At 41.3% G+C, this 26083-nt stretch overlaps 1 protein-coding gene and 1 long non-coding RNA gene across 5 annotated transcripts in view; one reads left to right on the top strand and one right to left on the bottom strand.

Moving 5' to 3' along the window:
• The first annotated feature begins 7 nt into the window (after positions 1-7).
• On the top strand, positions 8-25650 carry LOC125462170 (uncharacterized). 3 transcript variants are annotated; one of them, XR_007249612.2, is made up of 3 exons: positions 8-108; positions 17879-17994; positions 23199-25650. It is a non-coding gene; the product is annotated as an uncharacterized LOC125462170 (long non-coding RNA). The 3 variants fall into 3 exon arrangements; XR_007249614.2 differs by having other exon boundaries at positions 9-78; positions 17882-17994; XR_007249611.2 differs by having other exon boundaries at positions 14-108; positions 17882-17994.
• Positions 7981-26083, bottom strand: part of glyr1 (glyoxylate reductase 1 homolog (Arabidopsis)) — a 43581-nt gene continuing 25478 nt past the window's right edge. For both annotated transcript variants that reach the window (XM_048551812.2, XM_048551813.2), the window contains 7 exons: positions 23377-23476; positions 22184-22294; positions 21897-21998; positions 17807-17969; positions 16505-16684; positions 12929-13053; positions 7981-11146 (listed from right to left, as the gene is read on the bottom strand). In XM_048551812.2, the coding sequence (XP_048407769.1) occupies positions 11072-11146; positions 12929-13053; positions 16505-16684; positions 17807-17969; positions 21897-21998; positions 22184-22294; positions 23377-23476 (856 nt within the window). In that variant the 3' untranslated portion in view covers positions 7981-11071. The remainder of the gene's footprint in view (positions 11147-12928; positions 13054-16504; positions 16685-17806; positions 17970-21896; positions 21999-22183; positions 22295-23376; positions 23477-26083) is intronic.

Genomic DNA, 26083 nt, shown 5'->3' with positions numbered 1-26083 from the left:
CCCCCCCCCCCACCCCCACAAGAAGCTGCGGCTGGGCACTCTGTCACCACCCCCCCGTCCGGAGAGTCGGGAGCGCCGGTAATCATCGCTTCATCATCACGTTCACCGGTAACGAGGCGGGTTATTGATCAACGCGAACAGTCTCGGGCGGCCGTGTGGCTGGGAGTGAGGCCTCAGGGGGGTTGGGGGTGAGGCCTTCAGCCGGTGAGAAGCACGGGGCTCCTGTGAAGCGAACAGATTTCTCGAAAAGTCAAAGCCGTGGAAAATATAGGGTCACTGTTGGTTGACACCTCAGTCCAAGGCTGCGCTAATTTCCTCAAACGCTATTTCTATCCAAATAATTATTCAGTGATTCGATGGAACCTACCTCCAGCCCATTCCAGACCCTAACTGTCCATAAGTGTCAACGTTTCTTTTCACGTCACCTTTCTTTCTTTTTCACGTTGCTTTAAATCAGTGCCCTCACATTCTTGTTCCTTCAGCACGAACAGCTCCTCTCTACCTACCCTGCTCGTGATTTTGAACCCCTCGTTCAAATCTCTCCCCTCAGCTTCTTCTCTCAAGGCGAATAGCCCAAACTTCTTTTAAGTCTCGCCACTTGTAATAGAGTTTCTCATCCCTCGGACCACCCTTGTAACATTCTCCCACTACATTCACGTTTTACCCAGAACTGAACACACTTCTGCAGCTGAGGTTTAACAGCTGCCTCGTACTAGTTCAAAATCGCTTTCCTACTTTTTATATTCTATGTCCCGATTAACTGCTGTCTGCACCTGCCTCGTCACTGTCGTAGTCTCCGCACACAAACTACTCTCCCCCTTCTTTGTTCTAGTATTCCCTATTTTATGTCGTCTTTCAGGATTCCTTCTATCAAAGCGCATCACCTCCCACCAGTCTGCATTGAACCTCAGAGATAATGGGAACTGCAGATGCTGGAGAATCCAAGACAACAAAATGTGAGGCTGGATGAACACAGCAGGCTAAGCAGCATCTCAGGAGCACAAAAGCTGACGTTTCGGGCCTAGATGATGATGATGAAGGGTCTAGGCCCGAAACATCAGCTTTTGTGCTCCTGAGATGCTGCTTGGCCTGCTGCGTTCATCCAGCTCCACACTTTATTATCTTGGATTCTCCAGCATCTGCAGTTCCCATTATCTCTCCACCAGTAATGTCAGAGTTTTTACAGCACCAAAACCCTTTGGCCCAGCATGTCCTGCCAATCACCATAACTGATTTATTCAAATCTCATTTTCTGGGCCTTGGCTCATAATCGTACAGGTATTTTCAACCAACCTGTTCAAAGACATTATTACAGACATCTGATGCAAGTAGGACTTGAATCCAGGTCTCCTAGCTCAAAAGGAGACAACCACTGTGCCACAAAAGCCCTAATGGTTTTAATCAATTTGCTGTATTATGACACATCTCTGAAGTAGTTGGCAAGGAAACCACCACAGCAAGACAGCCCCTGGCCTTGTATGCTTATGGCATTTCAAGTGCTCATCTAAATATGACCTAGATATCATGACAGTTGCTGCCTCCACCACCCTGAGATAAAGTGCCAAATAACCCTGTGTTTAAAACAAAGTTCCTCAACTCTCTCTAAACCTCCTGCTCCTTATCTTAAAACTTGTCCCCTGATTATTGAAGCCCTTACTAAGGCAAAAAGTTTCTACCTATCTATGCCCCCTCAAAACTTTGTACACCCTCAGATACCCACCTCAGCCTTCAATGCTCAAAGGAGAACAATACCAGCCTATCTGAATGAATGAATTTTATTGTCACGTGTAATTTAGTGAGAAAAACAATACAGTGAAAAGGTTTTCCACTGTCACCACAATCCAGCATTGAATAGTTTTAAGAATAAGAAAAGAAAATAGAAAGACATGGCTTAAAGGGAGTCCATTAGTCTGGAGTTAGCTCATCATCAACAATGCCTATGCACAGTCTCTCTCTTCAGAAGAGAATCCAGTCACATCCTGATGAATTTCCTCCACTCCCTCTCTAATGCAGCCACATCCTTCCTATAACATGGCAACCAGAACTGCACACAGTAATCCAACTGTGAATCTCATTAACATTATTGTGCTATCGGTACCAAAAAGGGGACACTTTGGGAGACATCATAGGAGTATTTGGGGAAGGATACTGGGCTACAATGCAATGTGGCTGTGTTTATGAACTGCCTCACCGATTTCATTTTACTCTTACCTGGAATGTCCTCAGCATTTGTATTCCATCCCTAATTGCCCCTTGGACCTAGTGGTTTGCTGGGCCACCACACAGACCAGTTAAGAGGCACCCACATTGCTGCGGGTCTGGAGGCACACATCAGCCAGACCGGCTAAGGACAGCAGTTTCCTTCCCGAAAGGACATTTGTGAACCAGGTGTTTTTTTTCCCCCCAAACAATTGACAACTGTTGCATGGGCATCATTAAACCAGTAAAAATTGAGTTTAAAAAAAATTGTGTTAAAAAAAAGTGTTCAAATTCCACCAGCTGCCGTGGCAGAATTCAAACCCAGATCCCTAGAACATTAACTGGGTCTCAGGATTAACAGACCAGCAATGATACCACTAGGCCATCACCGCCTCGATAAATAACCATCGATGTTTATGACAATCAATGAAAATCTCAGAAATAGTAACTTTCAATTCCAGATTTTGAGTTCAATTTAAATTCCACTATCTGTCATGGTGGGTTTAAAACCATGTCCCCAGAGCATTAGCCTTTAAGGCCACTCATGATAAGTATTCCCAACACACCGCTAACTCCCTCAGGTCCGGTTTACATTTAACCAAAAAAAATGTTGAAAACTGGGACGTTTTGACTATTGTTAGGAGGTTATGGTAACATATAAACAAACAATATCTGGTCGTTCCTAATCTTGAGGCACACTAGGTTTAGTCATGGAAACAAGACCCTTTGGTCTAACTTGTCCATGCTGACCAGCTATCCTAAATGAATCTAGTCCCATCTGCCAGCATTTGGCCCTTATCCCTCTAAATTCTTCCTATTCATATACCCGTGCAAGATATCCGCACTTCGGACAACAAACGTACAAGTTTGAGTCCTGTACACCAAGACTTGACGGGGGTAGGTGTGTGTTCACAGCACAGCTAAACAGGTCAAGAATAAGCCTGCCAATCTTTCCAACATGGTAAAAGCAAGAGATGGTATTGTGAACATGACACTTTTCTCTTCCACCTCTCCCTCCATCCCAAAAAAGTGGTTCAAGACGGCAGCTCACCATCTTTTGGGCAATAAATGCTTGCCTAGACATCTCATGAACAAAAAAAAAGTTCCCAAATATTTCACAGGGGATGGCCTACCAATATTGCCAGACAATTAATCTAGACACCCAGGTAATGTTGAGTCCTAGGTTCAAATCCCAGCACGGTAGATGGTGGAATTTGAGTTCAGTGAAAATCTGGAATTAAGGGTCTGATGATGACCATGAAACAGTTGTCGACTGTCAGGAAAACCCCATCTGGTTCACTTATATCCTTTAGGGTGGAAACTGCCAAACTTACCTGGTCTGGTTGACGTGTGACTCCAGGCCAACAGCAATGTGGTTGACTCTTAACTGTCTCTGGGCAGTTGGTGATGGGCAAAATAAATCAATGCTTCAGAAAACTTAAATATATCTCTTTAAAATGTAACAGCAGAATGCATTCAACACATCATGAAGGTTTTAATTTTTCTTTCTTGCATCAAATATTTTGTATTCATTTTGATGCACACATTAAACAGCAAATACCAAAAGCTGCAACACAATAAATGCAGAAATTGTAACGGAACTCAGTGATAGTGAGAGTTCAAGTTAAGAAGGATTAAGTAACATCTGTGTACTTTTTATGATGTTCTTATCAAACCAGGTTACCTTATTCCACTGCACAGAATTTAAGACCACATTTACCTAGATAAGTATTACACTAAATGTTTTAGCAAATCATCTTTTAAGTTAGCATAGCATTCCACATTCAATGGATACACACTGTAAAATCATTTCTCAGATAGAATTTATTAATAAATAACTGCTGATAAAGCATCACACAAAGTAAAACTTAATTCATACTCTGCTCCTGTCCTTGTTTATGAAGGGTGTGCCACAGACTTCCATGGGAATGCTTCACGCTGGTGGGCATATTATTATGGTGGTTTGTTACCTTGTGCAGACTGGTTGACCAGCAAACTCGTCCGCCTGTACCACTTACTACCAGGTGTATCAGAAAGCAGAGAAATGATGTAATACATGTAAAATGAGATTTATGAAAGCCAGGGTGAGACAAACGCATCCATATTGCAGATGCCCATTTTAAAAATAATCCTGATAATCAACCTAAGATAACAAAGTGTGAAGCTGGATGAACACAGCAGGCCAAGCAGCATCTCAGGAGCACAAAAGCTGACATTTCAGGCCTAGACCCTTCATCAGAAAGGGGGATGGGGAGAGGGTTGTGAAATAAATAGGGAGAGAGGGGGAGGCGGACTGAAGATGGATAGAGAAGATAGCTGGAGAGGAGAGTATAGGTGGGGATGTGGGGGGATAGGTCAGTCTGGTGAGGATGGAAAGGGCAAGGAGACGGGATGAGGTTAGTAGGTGGGAAATGGAGGTGCAGCTTGAGGTGGGAGGAGGGGATAGGCGAGAGGAAGAACAGGTTAGGGAGATGGGGACGAGCTGGGCTGGTTTTGGGATGCAGTGGGGAAAGGGGAGATTTTGAAGCTTGTGAAGTCCACATTGATACCATTGGGCTGCAGGGTTCCCAAGCAGAATATGAGTTGCTGTTCCTGCAACCTTTGGGTGACATCATTGTGGCACAGCAGGAGGCCCAGGATGGACATGTCGTCTAAGGAATGGGAAGGGGAGTTAAAATGGTTCGCGACTGGGAGGTGCAGTCGTTTATTGCGAACCGAGCGGAGGTGTTCTGCAAAGTGGTCCCCAAGCCTCCACTTGGCTTCCCCGATGTAGACAAAGCCACAACAGGTCCAGTGGATACAGTATACCACAGTGGCGATGTGCAGGTGAACCTCTGCTTAATATGGAAAGTCATCTCGGGGCCTGGGATGGGGATGAGAGAGGAAGTGTGAGGGCAAGTGTAGCACTTCTTGTGGTTGCAGGGGAAGGTGCCAGGTGTGGTGGGGTTGGAGGAGAGTGTGGAGCGGACAAGGGAGTCACGGAGAGAGTGGTCTCTCCGGAAGGCAGACAAGGGTGGAGATGGAAAATTGTCTTAGGTGGTGGGGTCGGATTGTAGATGGCGGAAGTGTCGGAGGATGATGCGTTGTATCCAGAGGTTGGTGGGGTGGTATGAGAGGACGAGGGGGATTCCCTTAGGGCGGTTATTGCAGGGGCGGGGTGTGAGGGATGTGTTGCGGGAAATGCGGGAGACACGGTCGAGGGCGTTCTCGACCACTGCGGGGGGGAGTTGCAGTCCTTAAAGAACACGGACATCTGGGATGTGTGGGAGTGGAACGCCTCATCCTGGGAGCAGGTGCGGCAGAGGCAAAGGAATTGGGAATAGGGGATGGAATTTTTGCAGGGTAGGTGGGAGGAGGTGTATTCTAGGTAGCTGTGGGAGTTGGTGGGCTTGAAATGGATGTCAGTTTCTAGCTGGTTGCCTGTATAGCCACATTATGAATACTCTTCCAATGTCAACAAAGCCTGGCCTGTAACTTGAAAATGGAGTTTCTGGACCAGAGACAACAACGTTATTCACTACACCACAACAGCAGCTCATCAAGTGTAGAGCGGAGGGTTTTTTTTTAAAACTTGTACTTGCGCTGTTTGCACCAGGATTATTTTTAAAATCAGAATCTGGAACATCTTGTTTGTCTCGCCCTGGTTTCCTCAAAACTAACCTTACATGTGATGCATTATTTCTCCAGTTTCCAGACTTTTAGTTTTCCAAAATAAACTCCTTGCACTTACTGCATTCATCCCCTGTTAAATTGTATGGTAACTGGAACAACAGTACAGGAGAGCAGACTATAAAGTAAGTTCTTGATATATCTGTATTAAACAATGGTTCAACCTCAACCAGGATACCATATCCAGTTCTGACGTTTTAGGATTGAAATTTTGAGAGTGCAGAAAAAAAATCATGGGCATGGCTTCAGAATTGAGGAATTTCTGTTGCATCATAGAATCCCTACAGTGCAGAAGCAGGCCATTTGGCCCATCAAGTCAACATCAACCCTCTGAAGATCATCCCACCCAGAACCCCACTTACCCTAACCGTGTACATTCCATTGCTAACCCACTGAGCCTGCACATCCCTGGACACCAGCTGGCAATTTAGCATGGCCACTGCCATTTAAATTGCAATTCTTTGGACGGTGGGAGGAAACCAGAGCTCCCTGAATAAACCCACAGAGAATGTACAAATTCCACGTAAGTAGAATCGAACCCAGGTCCCTGGCACTGAGAGGCAGTGGTGTTAACCACTGAACTACCGTGCCATGCTATGGGCATGTCTGAAGGGGCTGGGACTATTCTTCTTTGAACAGAGGAGATCTGATAGTCGTATTCAAAATTACAAGGGACTTGGACAGGATAAAGAAAGATTCTTCCCATTGGAAGAGATGGTAAGTAGAGTTCACAGATTTTTGTCAATGAACAAAAGAAACAATGTTTGAAGAAGTCCTGAGAGTTGCAATTGGTTAGGATCAGAAACCTGAGAATGTGGCAGAGGCAGACTGAAGCAAGATATTCAAAGAAAATTGGGTACCTTTATTAAAATAAATAGTTGCATTGCTACAGCGAAAAGGAGTTACTGTTTCAGAGAACTAGCATAGACATCATGGGCCAAGTGGCCTGAACTGTAACCATTCCAGATGGACTTAATGGCCTCTTTCTGTGCTGCAACTTTTCTGTTGTTCTGGAGATGGAAAGGAAGAGAAATTCTCACTCCCTATGGCGCCATTACAACTGCACTGTGTGCATCTTGCTTTTCTTTAAGCTCTTTCCAAATAAGAATCTAAAATTAATTCCTTCCAATAGCAAGGAAGGTGTGCTTGAGAATCGGGTCGGAGCACTCTCTAGATTTCAGACAAAACTCACCCTCGATTAAGTTGGGAGAGGAAATGGCAAGACCACCAGAATAACTCAGTGGTGGCTCAGGCACTGACCAGCCTAGTAAAGCTGAAGGAATCCTTGGCTGACAGTCCTCAAAGCCAACCCTCACAACCCAAACTTACTGATTGCTCAGGGATACTTTACAGAACCTCAGGCTGGGTGTTGAAATATTACCAGCACGTCCAACCGTCAACGGAGAGCTGTCGGCCTCCAGTAGGACACTGGATGTTAGCCAGATGAGTCACAGAATTCCCACCAATTACTTAATCTGGCAGACCCCTGCCACAGGAACAAAATCTCAACATAAAACTAGTCATTAGCACAGTAGGGGCAAAGGATGACTTTAAAAAGACCCATACAATTTTACCTTACTGGTTCTAGTGACATTACCCAACCATGAGTATCTCTCCATTTGTTGCTTTTTGGAGCTTATCTTTGAACTTAGTGCATGAATAACCGTGCCTAAATATGCAATGAAGTAAACTTTGGATTAATTCCACAAATCTGGCATCAATTGTTCCTTCATCAAAAAGTCGGTGATAAAACAAATATTTCCGAACAAATCCAACTTCAAAGCAACACTTTTGTTTGTAGAAAATTCAGTCATTTACATTCTCCGTCTTGTTTGGGAGACGGTCAAGAAAACCTAATCAAGTGGTAGATTGCAAGTAGAGGTCCCATATTCGCACATGAACAAGTCAGACTTAGGACACTTTTTTTTAAAAAAAAACATCAAACAGCAGTTCTCATTACATTAGAAAAATAAATGATGCATTTGTGTATGAAAACATCAGTAGGGCTCAGATGCTTTGATAAATTAGACATCACTCACCAAGAAACTAAGATTTTTAAAAAATCTCAGTTTGCACAGTAAAACAAAATGCAATTATAACCAGTTTCCTGAACAATAACAGCATTTATTGACGGAGCTAAACTGAACTTGATACATTTTAAAAAAAATATTCACTACACTTCCAAATACTCAATTTGACAAATTGTATACAATTTTGTACATAACAAAATAATTGTTATGGATCCGTAAAAATAGTAGCCAATTTCTGCAATATTGATCTGAAAATGAAATACTGTAAGCTATAAAAATGCAATGACAATATTGTGTAATTTGGATGCAATTCTGAATTCAGGCTACGTTGAGCAAGAAAAAAAGTACAATAAATTCACAGAAATACCACAGTAGTTTGTGTACACAAGTGTTCTTTATCTGTCATAATTTACTGAAGATCTTCGCAGTGAGTTAGCCAGTGACAATGTTATAAATTATTTGGTGTTTTTCTTATGAGTGAAATTCTAGATTTATACAGAATAACCTTGATACCAATTCTATCCAATAAATGTTTATAACAGGTGAACATGAATGATATTACTGTATTTGGAGTGTATCTCAGCAGTAGATGCAGTATTTACAGAGTTTTAATTTTAAAAAATGGACATAGCACAGGTTTTTTTTGAAACTAGCAACAGGTACTCTATCACAGATATAGGCCACTCTGTGCATTGCAATGTAACGGTTTGAATAATCAAGCAAACAAACCTTTAATGCAATGAAGAAGCACATTAATGGTTTCATGCAAGAAAATAATTCAGGAATCATCAATTAAATCATAAATAAGTTCTCCTTCTGAAAGTTAAGTTACAACAAATAGAAGAAAGGTGTAAAATATTGTTAGCAATTGTAAACCAACATTTTTGATAAATTCAAATTAGATTTAAGTTTTCAAATTACCAATTACAGGAATCACTTCAAAGTCTTGTCAGAATTCATACAAAAAATGGTTAAGCCAAAATAATAGTCAACACAGATGCTGGGGGGTGGAGGGGGACAGCCTCATTTTATAACTACAGCCTTGGCATTTTACCATTAAAAAAACACCTACCTTGAGCAACTGACCTAATATAGTCTCCCAACTGGTTAACTACACCATCGTCTCATTCCTTCTACTAAATACAGAGGTGCACAATTTGCCACCTGAAGATGATTCTGCTGTTTATATATTTGGTCAGACAAATTAGCAGCACTTACAGGAACTCAAACCCACAATTATTGAGGTAAGCATCAACTTTTATATGCACCACAACCTGCACAACTTTGGAATACAACATATTGACCTTGAGGGTTTTGAACTTTGATAAAGTGGCAGAAGTCAGTCTTGAAATGGAGACTGGTTCTGAGAGGCCATTTGTATATTTTGTTTAAGCATTCTACTTGTGAACAGATTTCATTTTCACTGTATGTGAGGGCAGATATTTATGTCAGAGCATACACGGAAGAGTTCAAACAAAGGCAATAGTTATTCTTGCTGGATTGCAACTGATATCTTCAGCAAATGAATTCACAGACAGCGTAGTAAACCACAGTAACAAAGGCATAATCTGAATAATGGGCTGCTAAGAGTCATGGCTATGCTATGCTCTGCATGCATTTTAGATCAAGTTTTAATTTGTGTCCCTTGTTCTAGTTAGAAATGTAAGGACCAACCTCAATCAAATTTGGCCATTCTTACACATATTAAAAGCTGCTTAATGGAATTTGACCCACCTTCAGGTTCAACAGATTTGACATGGTCGTGTTAAACATTTGACCATCATGCTTTGGTGTAGCCAAAAGTGAGCACATGCCTTACAAAGTAAAGTGACCAAGATTACATTCCACACCTACTCCATGCAACAATAAAAAGGTATCAATAATGTTAAAGCAATAAAAGTAACTGGTATTGTGTCTGATTTACATTTCCAAGGAGACCCAGGAGGATTACGGGCTGAAGTACTTGACAGATTTGCATTATTGTATTTTTAAATACATCTGTGGGCATAGGAAACAAACTTCTCAAACCAAGCAAGGTTAGTTAAGTACAAGATTTAAGTGGGGGGGGGGGGGAAGAGAAAAACCTACTATAAATATAGGTTGAGTACTTTCATGTACAATACAGAAATGACAAAGTGGAAAATGTAAAGAATTGGCTTGGGAGCAAGTTATACACAGAGAGGAATTTACTCCATTCTCTCAGCATATATTGTTGGTTTAATACTGCAATATACTTCAAGGGTCCCAAAATATTGGAAATCAAGAAAAAAAAACCTGAGGTCATTCTGATCACAAAAAACATTAAAAACCCTGTTGAATCAGAAACAAAGCGACAACCATTTTACGAGATGGTAAATTAGAGTCACAAAAAAATTACAAATTTTTTGAACTTCCAAGACAAAGCCTGCACCCAAGCTCCAGAAACAGTGCAGATTTTCTTCCAGTGTCATGTGTGTTTTACTTCTCTCTACCTGCCTGAGCAAATCCTTTCCCCTCCAGTACAAACCACATGAGAAATACAAAGCAGGATACCAGTTTAGAAAAATGTTTCATTTTGTACAGAATAGAATATCAGACATTCTGATATACATACGGACAACCCACGCTGGCATCACTAAGACAACCAGAATATAAAATTTACTGCAATATCATTACAGTACAGGCCTCAAGCTGTTAGTGCATCCCACATTTTTCACCAGTACCGGCAATCACTTCATGGATCTTGTAGATTTATTATTCATGAATTGGCAATACAACAGTGTTAATCTGGTGACTGGAACTACCAGACATAGGTTTGTATCAGCAGTTACCACATCTGGAGGTACTTAACTAAACCAGTTTTTAAAAAAATTACAAAGGGTTAACACTAGCATATACCTTTGTCAACAACCCATCTTTCAATAAGTAAACTTCTCAACACCATCCTAGCAAAATTATAACCGAAAGGAAAGCAGCAGCTGGTTGGCACATGCTTAATTCACAGTCTCAGAGATGCCATGTGCCAATGTATTAATGGGATTCGGTGAGATAAGGGCCATTATCATCCTCAATCATCGGAGGAATTCAATCTACAATGGCCACTGGGGCAGATGACAGCTGTTACTGATGATGGAAACACAAACCAAAATAAATGGCCCCAAATTTAAAAAGAAACAATTAAAACATTGCAGTGATCACTGGTTGCAGGCAAGGTATACTGCAGACATATCATTTTCAGACTGGTCCAATGCCTTTGCTTTCTTAAACACCTATAAGAAAATAACAAATTTGATGTTAACATCAAAATTCAACAGTACATTAATTGCAAAACTAATGGAAGACTATTCCAAAAAGATAAATGGATCATATGTAAAAAGAGTAATCAACCTGCACTGCTTGCAAACATTCTATTTGTGCATTCCAAAACTATATGAATTACAGGTTCAAATGCATTAACTTTAAAATGTTGTTTGCACAAAAGAAATTGACAATGAAATAAGTGACTTGATCTTAGCTCCATTGTTTAAAATCATGTATAAATAGTGTTGAGTCTTCCATATATTGCAGACTTAAATAAAGTTCAGCTAAAGCCTAGACATGATATCAAATGTTCTGTCTTGCTATGATGTCAAACATCAGAATCTCCTGATGGGCAGTAGGGTAAAACTACAGAGATAGTAGGAACTGCAGATGCTGGAAAATCTGAGATAACACGGTGTGGGGCTGGTTGAACACAGCAGGCCAAGCAGTATCAGAGGAGCAGGAAGGCTGATGTTCAAAAGAAAATCCGAAGAAGGGTCTAGGCCTGAAATGTCAGCCTTCCTGCTCCTCTGATGCTGCTTGGCCGGTGTTTATCCAGCTCCACACCTTGTTATCTCAGGGTAAAACTACATCTTATTCTGGGGGCGAAGCCACGTTCCACAGAATTGGGTAATTTCAGAAGCCCCAAATTTAGCTCTAAGCAAATGGGGTCAAGTCACAGCATATTATCTGGATCTTGAGGCAATGGAACATCTCAAGTTCAGAGCCAGAGACTCTTGGCCAATCTTTAATAGCTCCCCTCAATATGAGCCAAAGCGGCTATTAAATATTTCATATTGCACTGTCCTTACTGTAAAGCTTTAAAAAAGGTAGCAGGAACATATTTCTAAATCTACTGATAAAACTTAAATAACAAACAGAACTGATATGTCATTACACAGTTTTATGATGTAATGCTTACAGTAGACAATACTGCAATTTTCACTATACCTTTCAAATTGTTTATTTTTTTTCTACCGAGGCTTCCATGTTCTGCAGAAAGTTTAAGGTTGCATCAAAGCTATTGGCAAACAGACAATTGAGGACTAACAGCTGTAATAATATATGCTACAATGGGGTAGATTTGGACTTTTAACTCTTCAATTACTAAATGATCAATAAGTTGAAAGGAAGAGTAAGGGCAATCCTTAAAGACAACTTTTCATGACGAGCACAATAATTGAGCTTGAACAATGAAAATTAACTGACAAAGAACTAACTTTGCCATCAAGTTCTGCAATATTAAAAATGATAGATTAAAATGTCAACTCTGACTGCATAAGAAAAGCCAGGATAAACCACCAATCTAAGGGAAGAAAGAAGTTCATTTTGATGTGCAAAGTAATTTATCATAAAACTAAGCAATACTAAACATACAGTTTAAAATATTAAAGATATTGCAACGACCAAATAGCAGAAGATGAGAAGCTGAGAAATTGTGATCACAGATATGCTAACATTTAAAGCAAAACTCCACAATTTTTTTTTTTAAGAATCACAGTTAGGAATAAGTAGAAAGTCCTGTACTGACAACTGTGAACGTCATTCCAGTCTCACACTTAGCATTCCAATGAAACTCGAGGGATACTTTTCTTTGAGAGCCACCATTTGACCCCGATCTATTGAATTATTCAGTATGGTAAATAGGTACGCTATGTCATGCCATTTATTCATGGAACCAGTCTAATGTTTCTTTATTTGAGAATCTGATTTGTAAACAAACACTGGGGCAGAACATGTCAAGAACTTACTTCATTGGCTGCAGCCGCCATTGGAGTTGAATGATTGACAGAATCACCCATAGCAATAGCTAACCTGAGGTCCTTTTGTATGTGTTTCAACAAGAAGTCAGGCTTGAAGTTTCCCTGCAAAATATCTGATGAAAGAATTGCGATACAGTCAAAGGGTTTGTTGGTCATTTACTATTACATAATAAATCCTTGAACATAGTTATGCAAAAACTTTAGATTAAGCAAGGTTGAAGTTCACTTATCTGTAAAATACACAGTTACAATTTTAAAAGTAACTGATTTAATAGGCATGATATGCAAACAACTAACTTCCAGATTCACCTTCGTTCTTACAACTAGCCAAAAATCTGGGTCCAGTTTGGCTTGTGGCACAACCATGTAGTATTCTAGTCCACCATATAGTAAAATCCAATTCTATTCCACTGGCATGAATAATTACTGTCTGTCGAAAATCAAAGCCCAAAAGTGATCTTCAGAACTGTTTCATGCAGTTGTGCAAGCAATCCTTTGTGGTTTGCAGACAGTGTATCAACCTGTGCTCCAGTTTTCCATGTTTCAAGTGAGGTAGAGGGACCATTTCTGTTCATAAATTCTACAGAGAGAAACTTGTTCCACAAGCTTCACTGACAATTTTTCATTCACTTATACGAGCTTCATACAAGATTTAAGCTCAAAGATAATCTGTCAATAATCACAACCCCTGGTAAAAACCCATAATTTGAACTCTGTAGGCACAAATACAACCAATTTGGACTATTAAATACATATCTCCAAAGGAGTCATTTGTCCAGTGCACAAACTCTTCCAACTTTCAAAGCTATGCACTTGCTGATTCTCAACCAAACACATTTTATAGTATCCAAAATAAAGCTCAGAGGAAACTTGAATATTTACTGCTTTCTATGTTTTTATCTAAGTCTATTTTAGCGCCCAATTTACAAAATTATTTCATGTGCTCAATAATGCAGGTCTATAAACTGAAAGATTAGTGTCTAATATCGCAGCTTCTAAAGCTTGTTCATGAATTGGAGGTATAATGGAGAGTGAAGGTTATCTAAACATACAAAGAGCTCTTGATCAGATAGGCAATGGCCAAGAAGTGCATGATAGAGTTTAATTTAGATAGATGCAAGGCGTTGCATTTTGATAAGGCAAACCAGGGCCGGACTTAAATAGTTAACGTTAGGACCCAGGGACTGATGATAAACAGAGGGATCCAGCAGTACAGTTTAACAGTTCCTTGAAAGCAGCATCACAAGTAGACAGGGTGGTGAAGGTGGCACTTGGCACGCTTGCGATCATTAATCAGAACATTGAGTATAGGAGTTGGGACATCATGCTGCTGCTGTACAAGACATTTGGTGAGGCCACATCTGGCATACTCCATAAAATTCTGGTCACCCTGGTATCAGAAGGATGTTGCTAGAACTGGAGGATTTGAATTATAAGGAGAGTTTGGATAGGCTGGGACTTTTCCCTGAAGCTTCAGAGGCTGAGGGGCGACCTTATTGAGGTTTATAAAATTATGAGGGGCATAGATAAGGTGAATAGCCAAGGACATTTTCCAAGGGTGGCAGAGTTCAAAATAGGGGACATAAGTTTAAGGTGAGAAGGAAAAGATTTAAAAGGGCCCTGAAGGGCAACGTTTTCATACAGAGGGTGGTGCATGTATGGAATCAGCTACTGGAGGAAGTGGTAAAGGCAGGTACAGTTATAACATTTAAAAGACATTTGGACAGGCGTATGAATAGGAAAGGTTTAGAGGCATGCACAAGTTGGACTGAAGGGTCTGTTTCCTTGCTGTATGACTTTGACTCTACATAGGCCAGTATTAAAATATTGCATAAAACAGAGTCTCGTATTAAAACCAAACCTCCAACACATCCCTCACTTTCCTGGACCTCTCAGTCTCCATCTCAGGCAACCAGCTGGTAACTGATGTCCATTTCAAGCCCACCGACTCCCACAGCTACCTAGAGTACACCTCCTCCCACCCACCCTCCTGCAAAAATTCCATCCCCTATTCCCAATTCCTCCGCCTCTGCCCCCAGGATGAGGCATTCCACTCCCGCACATCCCAGATGTCCACGTTCTTCAAGGACCGCAACTTTCCCCCCCCCACAGTGGTCGAGAACGCCCTTGACCGCGTCACCTGCATTTCCCGCAACACATCGCTCACACCCCGCCCCCGCCACAACCATCCAAAGAGGATCCCCCTCATTCTCTCACACCACCCCACCAACCTCCGGACACAACGCATCATCCTCTGAAAACTTGCGCCATCTACAATCCGACCCCACCACCCAAGACATTTTTCCATCCCCACCCTTGTCTGCCTTCCAGAGACACCACTCTCTCCGTGACTCCCTTGTTCGCTCCACACTGCCCTCCAACCCCACCACACCCGGCACCTTCCCCTGCAACCGCAAGAAGTGCTACACTTGCCCCCACACCTCCTCCCTCACCCCCATCCCAGGCCCCAAGATGACTTTCCATATTAAGCAGAGGTTCACCTGCACATCTGCCAATGTGGTATACTGTATCCATTATACCTGGTGTGGCTTCCTCTACATTGGGGAAACCAAGCGGAGGCTTGGGGACCGCTTTGCAGAACACCTCCGCTCGGTTCGCAACAAACAACTGCACCTCCCAGTCGCGAACCATTTCAACTCACCCTCCCATTCTTTAGATGACATGTCCATCATGGGCCTCCTGCAGTGCCACAAGGATGCTACTCGAAGGTTGCAGACAGCAACTCATATTCTGCTTGGGAACCCTGCAGCCCAATGGTATCCATGTGGACTTCACAAGCTTCAAAATCTCCGCTTCTCCCACCGCATCCCAAAAACAGCCCAGTTCGTCCCCTCCCCCCACTGCATCACACAACCAGCCCAGCTCATCCCCTCCCCCCACTGCATCCGAAAACCAGCCCAGCCTGTCTCTGCCTCCCTAACCTGTTCTTCCTCTCACCCATCCCTTCCTCCCACCCCAAGCCGCACCTCCAGTTCCTACCTACTAACCTCATCCCACCTCCTTGACCTGTCCGTCTTCCTTGGACTGACCTATTCCCTCCCTACCTCCGCACCCATACTCTCCTCTCCACCCATCTTCTTCTCTCTCCATCTTCGGTCTGCCTCCCCCTCTCTCCCTATTTATTCCAGAACCCTCTCCCCATCCCTCTCTCTGATGAAGGGTCTAGGCCCGAAACGTCAGCTTTTGTGCTCCTGAGCTGCTGCTTGGCCTGCTATGTTCATCCAGCTCCACACTTTGTTATCATTAGTTCCCAACTGGTTTTCAGTAACAGCACTGCACCTGGATTTTGACTGTAAATTAAACTGTTTTATTTACTATGGATTTAGTTACATTTCTGACGAAGAGAATCCCTTCACTCAGTTTCTCCCTTTACAGATTCTGCCAGACCTCCTGAGCTTTTCCAGCAACTTTGTTTTTGTTCCTGACTTACAGCAGCTGCAGTTCTTTCAGTGTTTTTATTTTGAAGAGAATCGCTTGCTGGAACTAATTCTCTTTTCGACCAACATCTATATATTCTCAGAAATAAATAGAAAAGTTAGTTACTTTGGCACTTCTGATCCAAAAACGAACTTGCCAAAGGTCCCTGACTCAAGATGTAAAGCAATACGTCTTGTGATTGACTTGCTATTTTAGCCAACGTGAATCCTTCTGCTAGAGAAGCCATGAAACTGCCGAGGATCATATTTACAATCAGCATCATCTTTGAAGCATTGCCCACCTCACCTGAAAAGGAAACAACAGTTTTAAACTCATTGAATCATGTGCTTTACTTAGTTCTGAAACCAGTACTTGTGCATTAAAAAAAACAAACAATCTTACACAACATCTGAGACTACCAGACAGCCCAAACCACACCCTCAATTATAAGCAAAAATTGCTGTAAATAGTCAGGTTGACAGTAACTGCATTGACATGAAGAGTTAATAATCAAGTCAAGTTTTGTTAAAGGGTCATAAACATGTAATGTTTGGAGACAGCAAGAGCTGCAGATGCTGGTATCAGAATCAATACAGTGAGTAACATGAGGTCAGGCAGCATCTAAAGAGCAGAACCCTTCGTCAGGACCTGAAATATTAACTGTTTCTTTGCTGATGTTGCCTGATCCACTGAGTATTTCTAGTCCTTTCTGCTTTTATTTCAGATTTCCAGCATTTGTGCTACTTTGCCTTCAGACAAATTAGTTGCACAAATTGAGCACTCGCAGGATGAGATGTTTGTTTTTGTAAAGCAAGGTCTCCCCATTAGGGATGTCTTCCAAATAAAACGGACAAAGCTACTCATTCTTCAGCTTGATTTTCATCTAAAGCAGTTTAAAGGCGAACAGAGAATACTGGTGTTATATCATAGCATATGGAAAAAATTAGCAAGGCTGATAAGGTTAAGGGGTAAACAGGCAATCTTTTAAGACAGAACATTTCATTGACCAGATCATTTCACTTCTACAACTTCTCCACTCAGGGCTAAATTTCAAGCTCAGTCACTTTGATCCAGTTCTAATAGTTAGTTCAGCAGCTTACACAATATAGAAAATTTACATGAAATTAGTAAAATGAAAAAGAATTGCTGTTAATGAATTTTAAAAAGTGAAGCGACCAAAAGATTTCTTCAAATAACATTCTGTGCCAAAAAGAACAATGTTATTGAGGAACACTTGGTTTGCCAGTTAATGCTCAAAACTTTTAATTTTTGTTGCTTGGGCTCAAGATTAGAGAATCATATCTAACCCAAGAAAAATGTATTCAAAGATATCGAGCTTGACAGAACTGAAAACAATTCCATCAAGATAATTCAAAAAACAGAGTTTAAGGGAGAAATACTTTGAGGATTATGTAAATATTGACCTACCCAAATAGAATGACTTCTTCCCCATGGCCTGAAAACAGCTACTACATTCATCAAATAAAGCTTTATCTCCAGCAGCAAGGATCACCAGCATTCCATTTTCTGAAAGTTGCCGATTGCCAGAGACTGGTGCTTCGAGAAACCGACCCCCTCTGGAAGTGATCACCTGAGCAATGGACAAACAATTACAGGTCAGTCCTGGCTCCTATGGAGTGTGTTAAATTAAAAGTATATCCCAGAAAGGTCCACAAACTTTAGCTGTAAAGAAGCACCAGGCACAGGGGTGGAATCAAACAACTGGGTCATGGAACTAAAGCATCCATTGGAATGTTAGATCATACTTTAAGTCAGGAAAACATTTAAACATCACTCATGATATTTAAGGCAACTGTACATGAGAGTTTTGAACCACGGTCAACCACATCCATTTCATCTTTTACAGGATAATCCCTGCTGTGATAACTTTTGCATCATCACACCAAACATGACAAATTAGAATTAAATATTTTATAAGCTGTGGTCAAAAATTCATATAGTCTCACAGCCATCAAGCATATCACATAATATTCCAAGAATGGAATGACAGCCACGGATGACAAAAGTACATTTTATCAACTGCAAATCTCAAAGTACAATTAGTATCTCACCCTTTCAATACTACCTTTAAACAATGACCATACCATGCACTCTCGGTAAGGGCAATGATCAGAAAAGACAACTGCAACTGATATTTACCCTCCATAAAGTCTTTTTTTTGCATTTGTACTCCATCTCAGCTAAGTCAGTATTCATCAGGCCAAATTTGGAATATTGACTTTTGGAATGGCTCAGCTGTAATGCATTTGCTCATTGAGCCATGTGAGAAGCCATCTTCCTACATTTTCCACACAATGCTTTGTTGCAAGAGAATGAACAAACAAAAATGTAAAAGCAAATCAAACCAAATGAAGTTAGGAATGGGAACACGAGGCCTTTCTGAGGATAGATTGATTGATTGATTGATTGATTGATTTATTGTCACGGGTACTGAAATACAGTGAAAAGCTTTGTTTATGGGCAGTACAGGCAGATCACAGCAAGCAAAGAATGGACAGATCAAAAAGACTTAGAGGCACAAGGCATACAGGTTACATTATTTGAGGCTAGAGTCCATTCACAAGTCTGACAATGGCCAGAAGGAAGCTGTTTCTGAACCTGCTTGTGCATGTGTTCAGGCTTCTGTATCTTGTACCTGACAGAAGGGGTTGTAGGAGATCATTACCAGGGTGTGATGGGTCTTTGAAGATGTTCACTACCTTTCTGCGGCAGCGAGCCATGTAAACTGAGTCCATGGGTGGAAGGTTGGCTTCCGTGACGGTCTGGGCCGTGCGCACCACCTTCTGCAGTTTCTTACTGTTCTGGGCAGAGCAGTTCCATACCAGGCCGTCACGCACCCAGATAATATGCTTTCAATGGTGCAAAGTGTAGAAGTTGGTGAGGGAGCTTATGAACATGCCAGATTTCCTGAGCTGCCTGAGGAAGAGCAAACATTGTCGTGCCTTCTGGAGGGTCACATTTGTGTGGGAAATCAAGGTCAGATCGCTGGTTATGATCACTCCGAGGGACTTGATGCTCTTCACTCTCTCTACCTCAGTTCTGTTGATGTGGGAGCCGGGGATTTGGGGTGGGGGTGGGGGGGAGCGTGTTCTTCTCCTTTCTAAGGTTGATGATCAGTTCTTTAGTTTTGCTGACATTGAGACAGATTGCACCACATCAATGTGCCTTCTATAATTTGACTTATTGTTGTTCAATATCCGTACCACTGGTGGTATGTCAGCGAACTTGTAGATGGCGTTCGTTTGGAATTTGACAACAGTCATAGATGTACAAGGAGTACAGTAGGGGACTGAGGATGCATCCTTGGGGGGCTGCAGTGTTGAGTGTTATTGTGGAGGAGGTGCAGTTACCTATTCTCACTGATTGTGGCTGTGGGTCAGAAAGCTGAGGATCCAGTTGCAGAGGGCAGACCTGAGACCAAGGTCACGCAGTTGTGAGATCAGTCTGGAGGGGATAATGGTGTTAAAGGTGGAGCTGCAGTCAACGAGCAGGAGTCTGACTTTGGTGCTTTTGTTCAGATATTCCAGGGATGAGTGCAGGACGTGGGATATAGCATTTTCTGTAGACCTGTTATTTCAGTAGGCAAAATGGATGGGATTGAGGCAGGCTGGGAGACTGGCATCGATCAGAAAGCCAAAAATGGCTGGAAGATACTGTGCTCAAAACATGATGTGCTATCAGGGAACAACATATAAGAAACTGAAAATTCTACAGAGATAGAGTGCACTTCTTGTATTTGGTTCACCAAAGAAATGACTTCAGATGAATCTCCTTCCACACTTCCCTGTCTGAAGGCAAATTCTTGGAAGTTATGCAACAGGCTTGAAATAAGGACATGATTTAAACTAAAACAGACACTAGAGAGAGGATAACAAAGTGTGAAGCTGGACGAACACAGCAGGCCAAGCAGCATCTCAGGAGCACAAAAGTTGACGTTTCGGGCCTAAACCCTTCATCAGAGGGGGATGGGGAGAGGGAACTGGAATAAATAAGGAGAGAGGGGAAGGCGGACCAAAGATGGAGAGAAAAGATACGTGGAGAGGATGGTATAGGTGGGGAGGTAGGGAGGGGATAGGTCAGTCCAGGGAAGACGGACAGGTCAAGGAGGCAGGATGAGGTTAGTACGTAGGAAATGGAGGTGCTGCTTGAGGTGGGAGGAAGGGATAGGTGAGAGGAAGAACAGGTTAGCGGGATGGGGACGAGCTGGGCTGGTTTTGGGATGCAGTGGGGCAAGGGGAGATTTTGAAGCCTGTGATGTCCACATTGATACCATTGGGCTGCAGGGTTCCCAAGCAGAATGAGTTGCTGTTCCTGCAACCTTCGGGTGGCATCATTGTGGCACTGCAAGAGGCCCATGATGGACATGTCGTCTGAGGAATGGGAGGGGGAGTTAAAATGGTTTGCGACTGGGAGGTGCAGTTGTTTATTGCGAACCGAGCGGAGGTGGTCTGCAAAGCCTCCGCTTGGTTTCCCCACTGTAGAGGAAGCCACACCGGGTGCAGTGGATACAGTACACCACATCAGCAGATGTGCAGGTGAACATCTGCTTAATATGGAAAGTCATCTCGGGGCCTGGGATCTCGTCCCCTCCCCCCACTGCATCCCAAAACCAGCCCAGCCTCCCTAACCTGTTCTTCCTCTCACCCATCCCTTCCTCCCACCTCAAGCCACACCTCCATTTCCTAACTACTAACCTCATCCCACCTCCTTGACCTGTCCATCTTCCCTGGACTGACCTATCCCCTCCCTACCTCCCCACCTATACTCTCCTCGCCACCTATCGTCTTTTCTCTCCATCTTTGGTCCGCCTCCCCCCCTCCCCCTATTTATTCCAGAACCCTCTCCCCATCCCACTCTCTGATGAAGGGTCTAGGCCTGAAACGTCAGCTTTTGTGCTCCTGCGATGCTGCTTGGCCTGCTGTGTTCATCCAGCTTCACACTTTGTTATCTTGGATTCTCCAGCATCTGCAGTTCCCATTATTTCTGATACAGCTTGGGAGAGGAGACAGGCCTGGAATATACCTCAGTCAACAGTGTTTAAAACTCATGCTGGTGCCATTATTTTGATGCACACACTAGTGATTTAACTAACTTGCAACCCTTCAGATGAATTGAGGAAGCAAAGTATCACACGTGAGATAAAAACAGGATAGATAACAATTATAAGAAAGCTGCAAGTAGACTCTACATGTCAGAATGAAATTTACTACTGCTGATCTACAGGGCTTCTCATTTAATTCCAAGTAACTTTGGCTTAGGACCAGATGAGCCAGTCATCTTCAATGCCGCTAAACGATCTTTGGACTGTGAAAAAGTACTAACTTGTAGAAGTTACTTCAAATATTATATTAATTAATTTTCTTCACATTTTCAAAATGACTACGTTTTCTTGAGTATCTCTATTAAATCAATACACAAATATATATATACTATATATATCAAAAATCTGGACTATGCAGGTGTTTACAGTTCATGAGGCTGAACTAAAAAGTCATACCTGTGAGATTTCTATGGATGTCTCAGGATCCACTGTGGACATGTCAACATAACACTTGCCTGGTCGAATCCCTTGCAGTACCCCACTGGGACCCAGAACCAGCTGAAAGCACAAAGTAAACTTGCTGCAAATACAGATTGTTAATTTCTTCTTTGAAAAAAATGAGTGTCATGTTGATGTGTTACATTCCTCTCCGTAAAATTAAATGGTATTTACAAAGGACGTCAAGGTATTGATCATCATGATTCTTTGCTGCTCAGTCAAAAAACATTAAAAAATGTACTTACGTCTTTAGCTGCCTTTGGGTCAGAAATGCAGGAGAGTGTGATATCACACATAGAAACCACCTCTGCTGGAGTACGTCCTAAACGTGCCCCCTCCTGAAGAAAACGGTCGCACTGCCACAAAATTAAGTAGTATTTGATAAATTTTCACTTCAAAAGGAAATAATTTACATATATTCATTTCAGAAAGTTACTTTCAGAATATGAATCTCTCACTAAAGTTCTGAGTTACAGAGTTACTTGGATGGGCTTAATACCTTTCTAATATCAGCCTTAATGTCAGCTTTTGGAAATGGGCAGACTCCTGGCCAGAAATAAAACATTGAATGTGCTGAAAGAGGCATATGGCTGAAGAGGTTTCATATCCAATTCATTGTTTTTGCCAGATAATCTTTATTTAACATAGGCAGTGATACTAGTGTTTCTCAGGCTGTTTGGACATCTTATGTGACTTATATTGGAGTTGAAATTTTAACTGTGTCTTTCTCTCTCCACTGATGCTGCCAGACCTGCTCAATTTCTCCAGTTAACACAGCGCGGAGCTGGAGGAACACTGCAAGCCAGGCAACATCAGAGGTGCAGGAAAGCTGATATTTCGGGTCAGGACCCTTCTTCAGACCTGTTTTTTTTTCAGCTTTCCTGCTACACTGATGCTGCCTGGCTTGCTATGTTTCTCCAGCTCCACATTGTGTTATCTCAGAGTCCAGCATCAGTAGTTCTTACCATCTCTGAGTTTCTCCAGTATTTTGTTTTTAGATTAGATCTCCAGAATGCATATTACTCTGCTTTTATTTGAGAAAAGTAAAGACAAAGCCAGGCCTGCTTGGATTTCTATAACACCTTTCACAACCTCAGGACACCCAAAGTACTTTACAGGCAACAAAGTACTTTTAATGTGTAATTGCTCTTGAATGTAGGAGAACCCAGCAGCCAATTTATGCAGCAAATGACACACAGAACCAGAATAATCTATTTTCAGCAATATTCAATGAAAAAATTCTCCTGTTTTCTCTCAAAGATGCCATATGTTCAACAGAAGCAAAAAGAAAATACCACCGACAGTGCACTGAAGCATCCGTCTGAATTATGACAAGTCTCCGAGTGGGGGTTCAATCCATAATAATTTTGACAATGTGGCAAAGGTGACAACAACTGACAACATGGATGCAAAATACAGAAGTCTGAAGAGGGCATACCTTTTCTCCTGTGCGATTCCACACTGTAACAGTGTGTCCCATTTTCAAGAGATTTGCAACTATTCCACTTCCCATTAAGCCTAGACCAAGAAATCCTATCCTGCAAAAACAGGAATCAAAATCTTTTATTATTCCCCTCTAAAATAAAGGTTTTTTAATTAAAATCTGATTTCGATAAAACATTTCTACTGGAAATGCAATGTGAACCTATTTCACAAAGTGGTTCAAAGAACTGGCAACTTCATTCAACAGATTGTTCAATGTATTCTGTAAATGTAACTGGAAAGTAATTTCATTATTTAAAATGGCATAGAACAGAAACTATCAAAATAATTCACACAAAGGTTTGAAGGAGTATCATCACAAACAGATAGCTGCAAAAATTGACATTAAGTGGAAGGTTTTTTTGATTTCCTTAAGTATGTAGTTTCCATCTGAGTTGACGAAGTAGAGAAAATTTGTTGCCTTGATTACTGAACCCAATATGAGGCATCTCAGCTATTGGTTATGAACACAGGATGTTTAAATGATCAAGTCATTTCAACCAAATGCTAATTCAGCAGCTCTTTCAACTTGGTTCCCCAGTATTAGATCAGCTTACACAAATATTCAGAAAAACAGAAAAGAGGCAATATTGACAATGATTAATTCTCAGTCATTTTAATCAGAAAAAATTGATGAAACCTCTCAAAGCTCTGGATTTGTTCACCATTTAATGGTTTCACAACTACTGCCTTGTAGTACAACTAAATTAAGCATTCGAAAAATCAGCATAAAGAACTACAATTTACAACTTAGACTTTCATTCATAATTCTGTATCGTTTGCTTTCTAAGTAAAGCCTAAAATTAAAGCATTCTATTTAAAATCTCCTCATTAAAGAGCTAGCTACTCCATACACATAAATATGTACAATTTACATTTCATTGTAAATTGATTTGACAAGAAAAGCTTATCATTTGGTACTTATACTCTAACTTCAGCGGCCAAATCCATTGTAAAATCAGCATTTAGCCCTTTCAGCTTAAAGACTTACTAAATATGTTAAAAAGTGAACTTACAAAGTTACTCATGTATGAAGACAGGAATGGGAATTGGTTCTTCAGTCCTTTGAGCTGGTTGTGCAATGTAATTACATCATCGTTCATCTATAGCTTAATCCTACTTGCCTGATTTTAACTTGTATCCCTTCATCTTCTTACCTGACAAAGAACAAATCTCAAAAATTTGGCAAAGCATGCACCACTTTTTGGAGATGTTCCAGATTTGCACTACCCTTGGACTGGAAAAAGTGCCACTGAATTTTCCTCCAAACCGATTCAGTCCGATTTTTAGATGATATCCCATTGTTTTGAATTTTTCAAAAGAGGGGCAATTGTCCTTTTGCAAACAGATCATTTTTAATTAAACAAACACTGACCAGATCACCACTTGACTAACTAAACTCACAGGAATTTATTACTTGACCTCAATTTAAGCTAGTTTTATTCTTTCATTTATTGCTGTCAATTTTATTTGTAAATAATTCAAATGGGCTTGGGTCAAATGTACTCTAAAATCCATTTAGTCGACCTCAAGTTTATTTATTTATTTTTGCACTAATGGCCTCAAGAAAATTCACCTAGGTTTTTCAGATATGGCACATCTTTCACAAATCCACACCAATTCTGTTTGATTATCTTATAATGTCCAAGTGCCCATTCATACCATCTCAGATACAGATTTCAGGAAATTCCACTTAACAGATGCTAAACCACATTGCGACATTATGTGATTTCCCATTCTTTCTATTTGAGAGTAAGGGAATGGCATTTATAATGTCTGAATAAATTACAACTAAAATTCATGATTTAGTCATGTACTGATTACACCATCTACCTCTTTCCAAAACTCTGGGATTGAAATATCAGGCCTTAGAGATCTATCTGTCTTAAGTTCCTTATTTTCTCCAATTAAAATACCTTTTACATGTATTAAGCTCATTGTATCCTACTCCCCCAACCCAACACTTTTCCTTAAAAAAAGTACCCTTATATTCCTAGTATTTTGTCAACAGGCACATAATCAACCATAACTTGTGAACTGATGCTCAATTTGAGACTCACCACAGACATGTGGCTCCAGACTTGGTTACAACACTGGACCAAGCATTGATAAGTTCTGAATGGTGCTACCATTAACATCAAGGCAACATATGATTGAATGCAACAGCAGGGGACCTTGGCAAAACTGAAATCGACAACAGCATATACAGAGATAATGGGGACTGCGGATGCTGGAGAATCCAAGATAACAAAGTGTGAAGTTGGATGAACACAGCAGGCCAAGCAGCATCTCAGGACCACAAAAGCTGACGTTTTGGCCCTCTCTGAAGAAGGGTCTAGGTCCGAAACGTCAGCTTTTGTGGTCCTGAGATGCTGTTTGGCCTGCTGTGTTCATCCAGCTTCACACTTTATACAGCATACACAGACATATTTCTTGTGAATGACAATCATCTTAGCCAGAAGACATTTTTGCAGGAGATATTCAGGGTAGTCAACCACCTAGAGCTGCTTCATCAGTGACTATCCTCCATCATAAGGTCAGATGTTAAGATATTAATGATTGTTGTGTCTCAGTACCATGTATGGCATCTCTGAAAAAGCATAAAGACCAGGTCAAAGCTATATGCTGATAGCCAGCAGCATCATCCAAAACCTAACAAGTTA

This window comes from Stegostoma tigrinum, chromosome 23, assembly GCF_030684315.1.
Source record: "Stegostoma tigrinum isolate sSteTig4 chromosome 23, sSteTig4.hap1, whole genome shotgun sequence".
NCBI classification, from domain to species: Eukaryota; Metazoa; Chordata; class Chondrichthyes; order Orectolobiformes; family Stegostomatidae; genus Stegostoma; species Stegostoma tigrinum.
The sequence above is the reverse complement of the archived record's forward strand: the minus strand, read 5'-3'. Positions and strand labels throughout refer to the sequence as shown.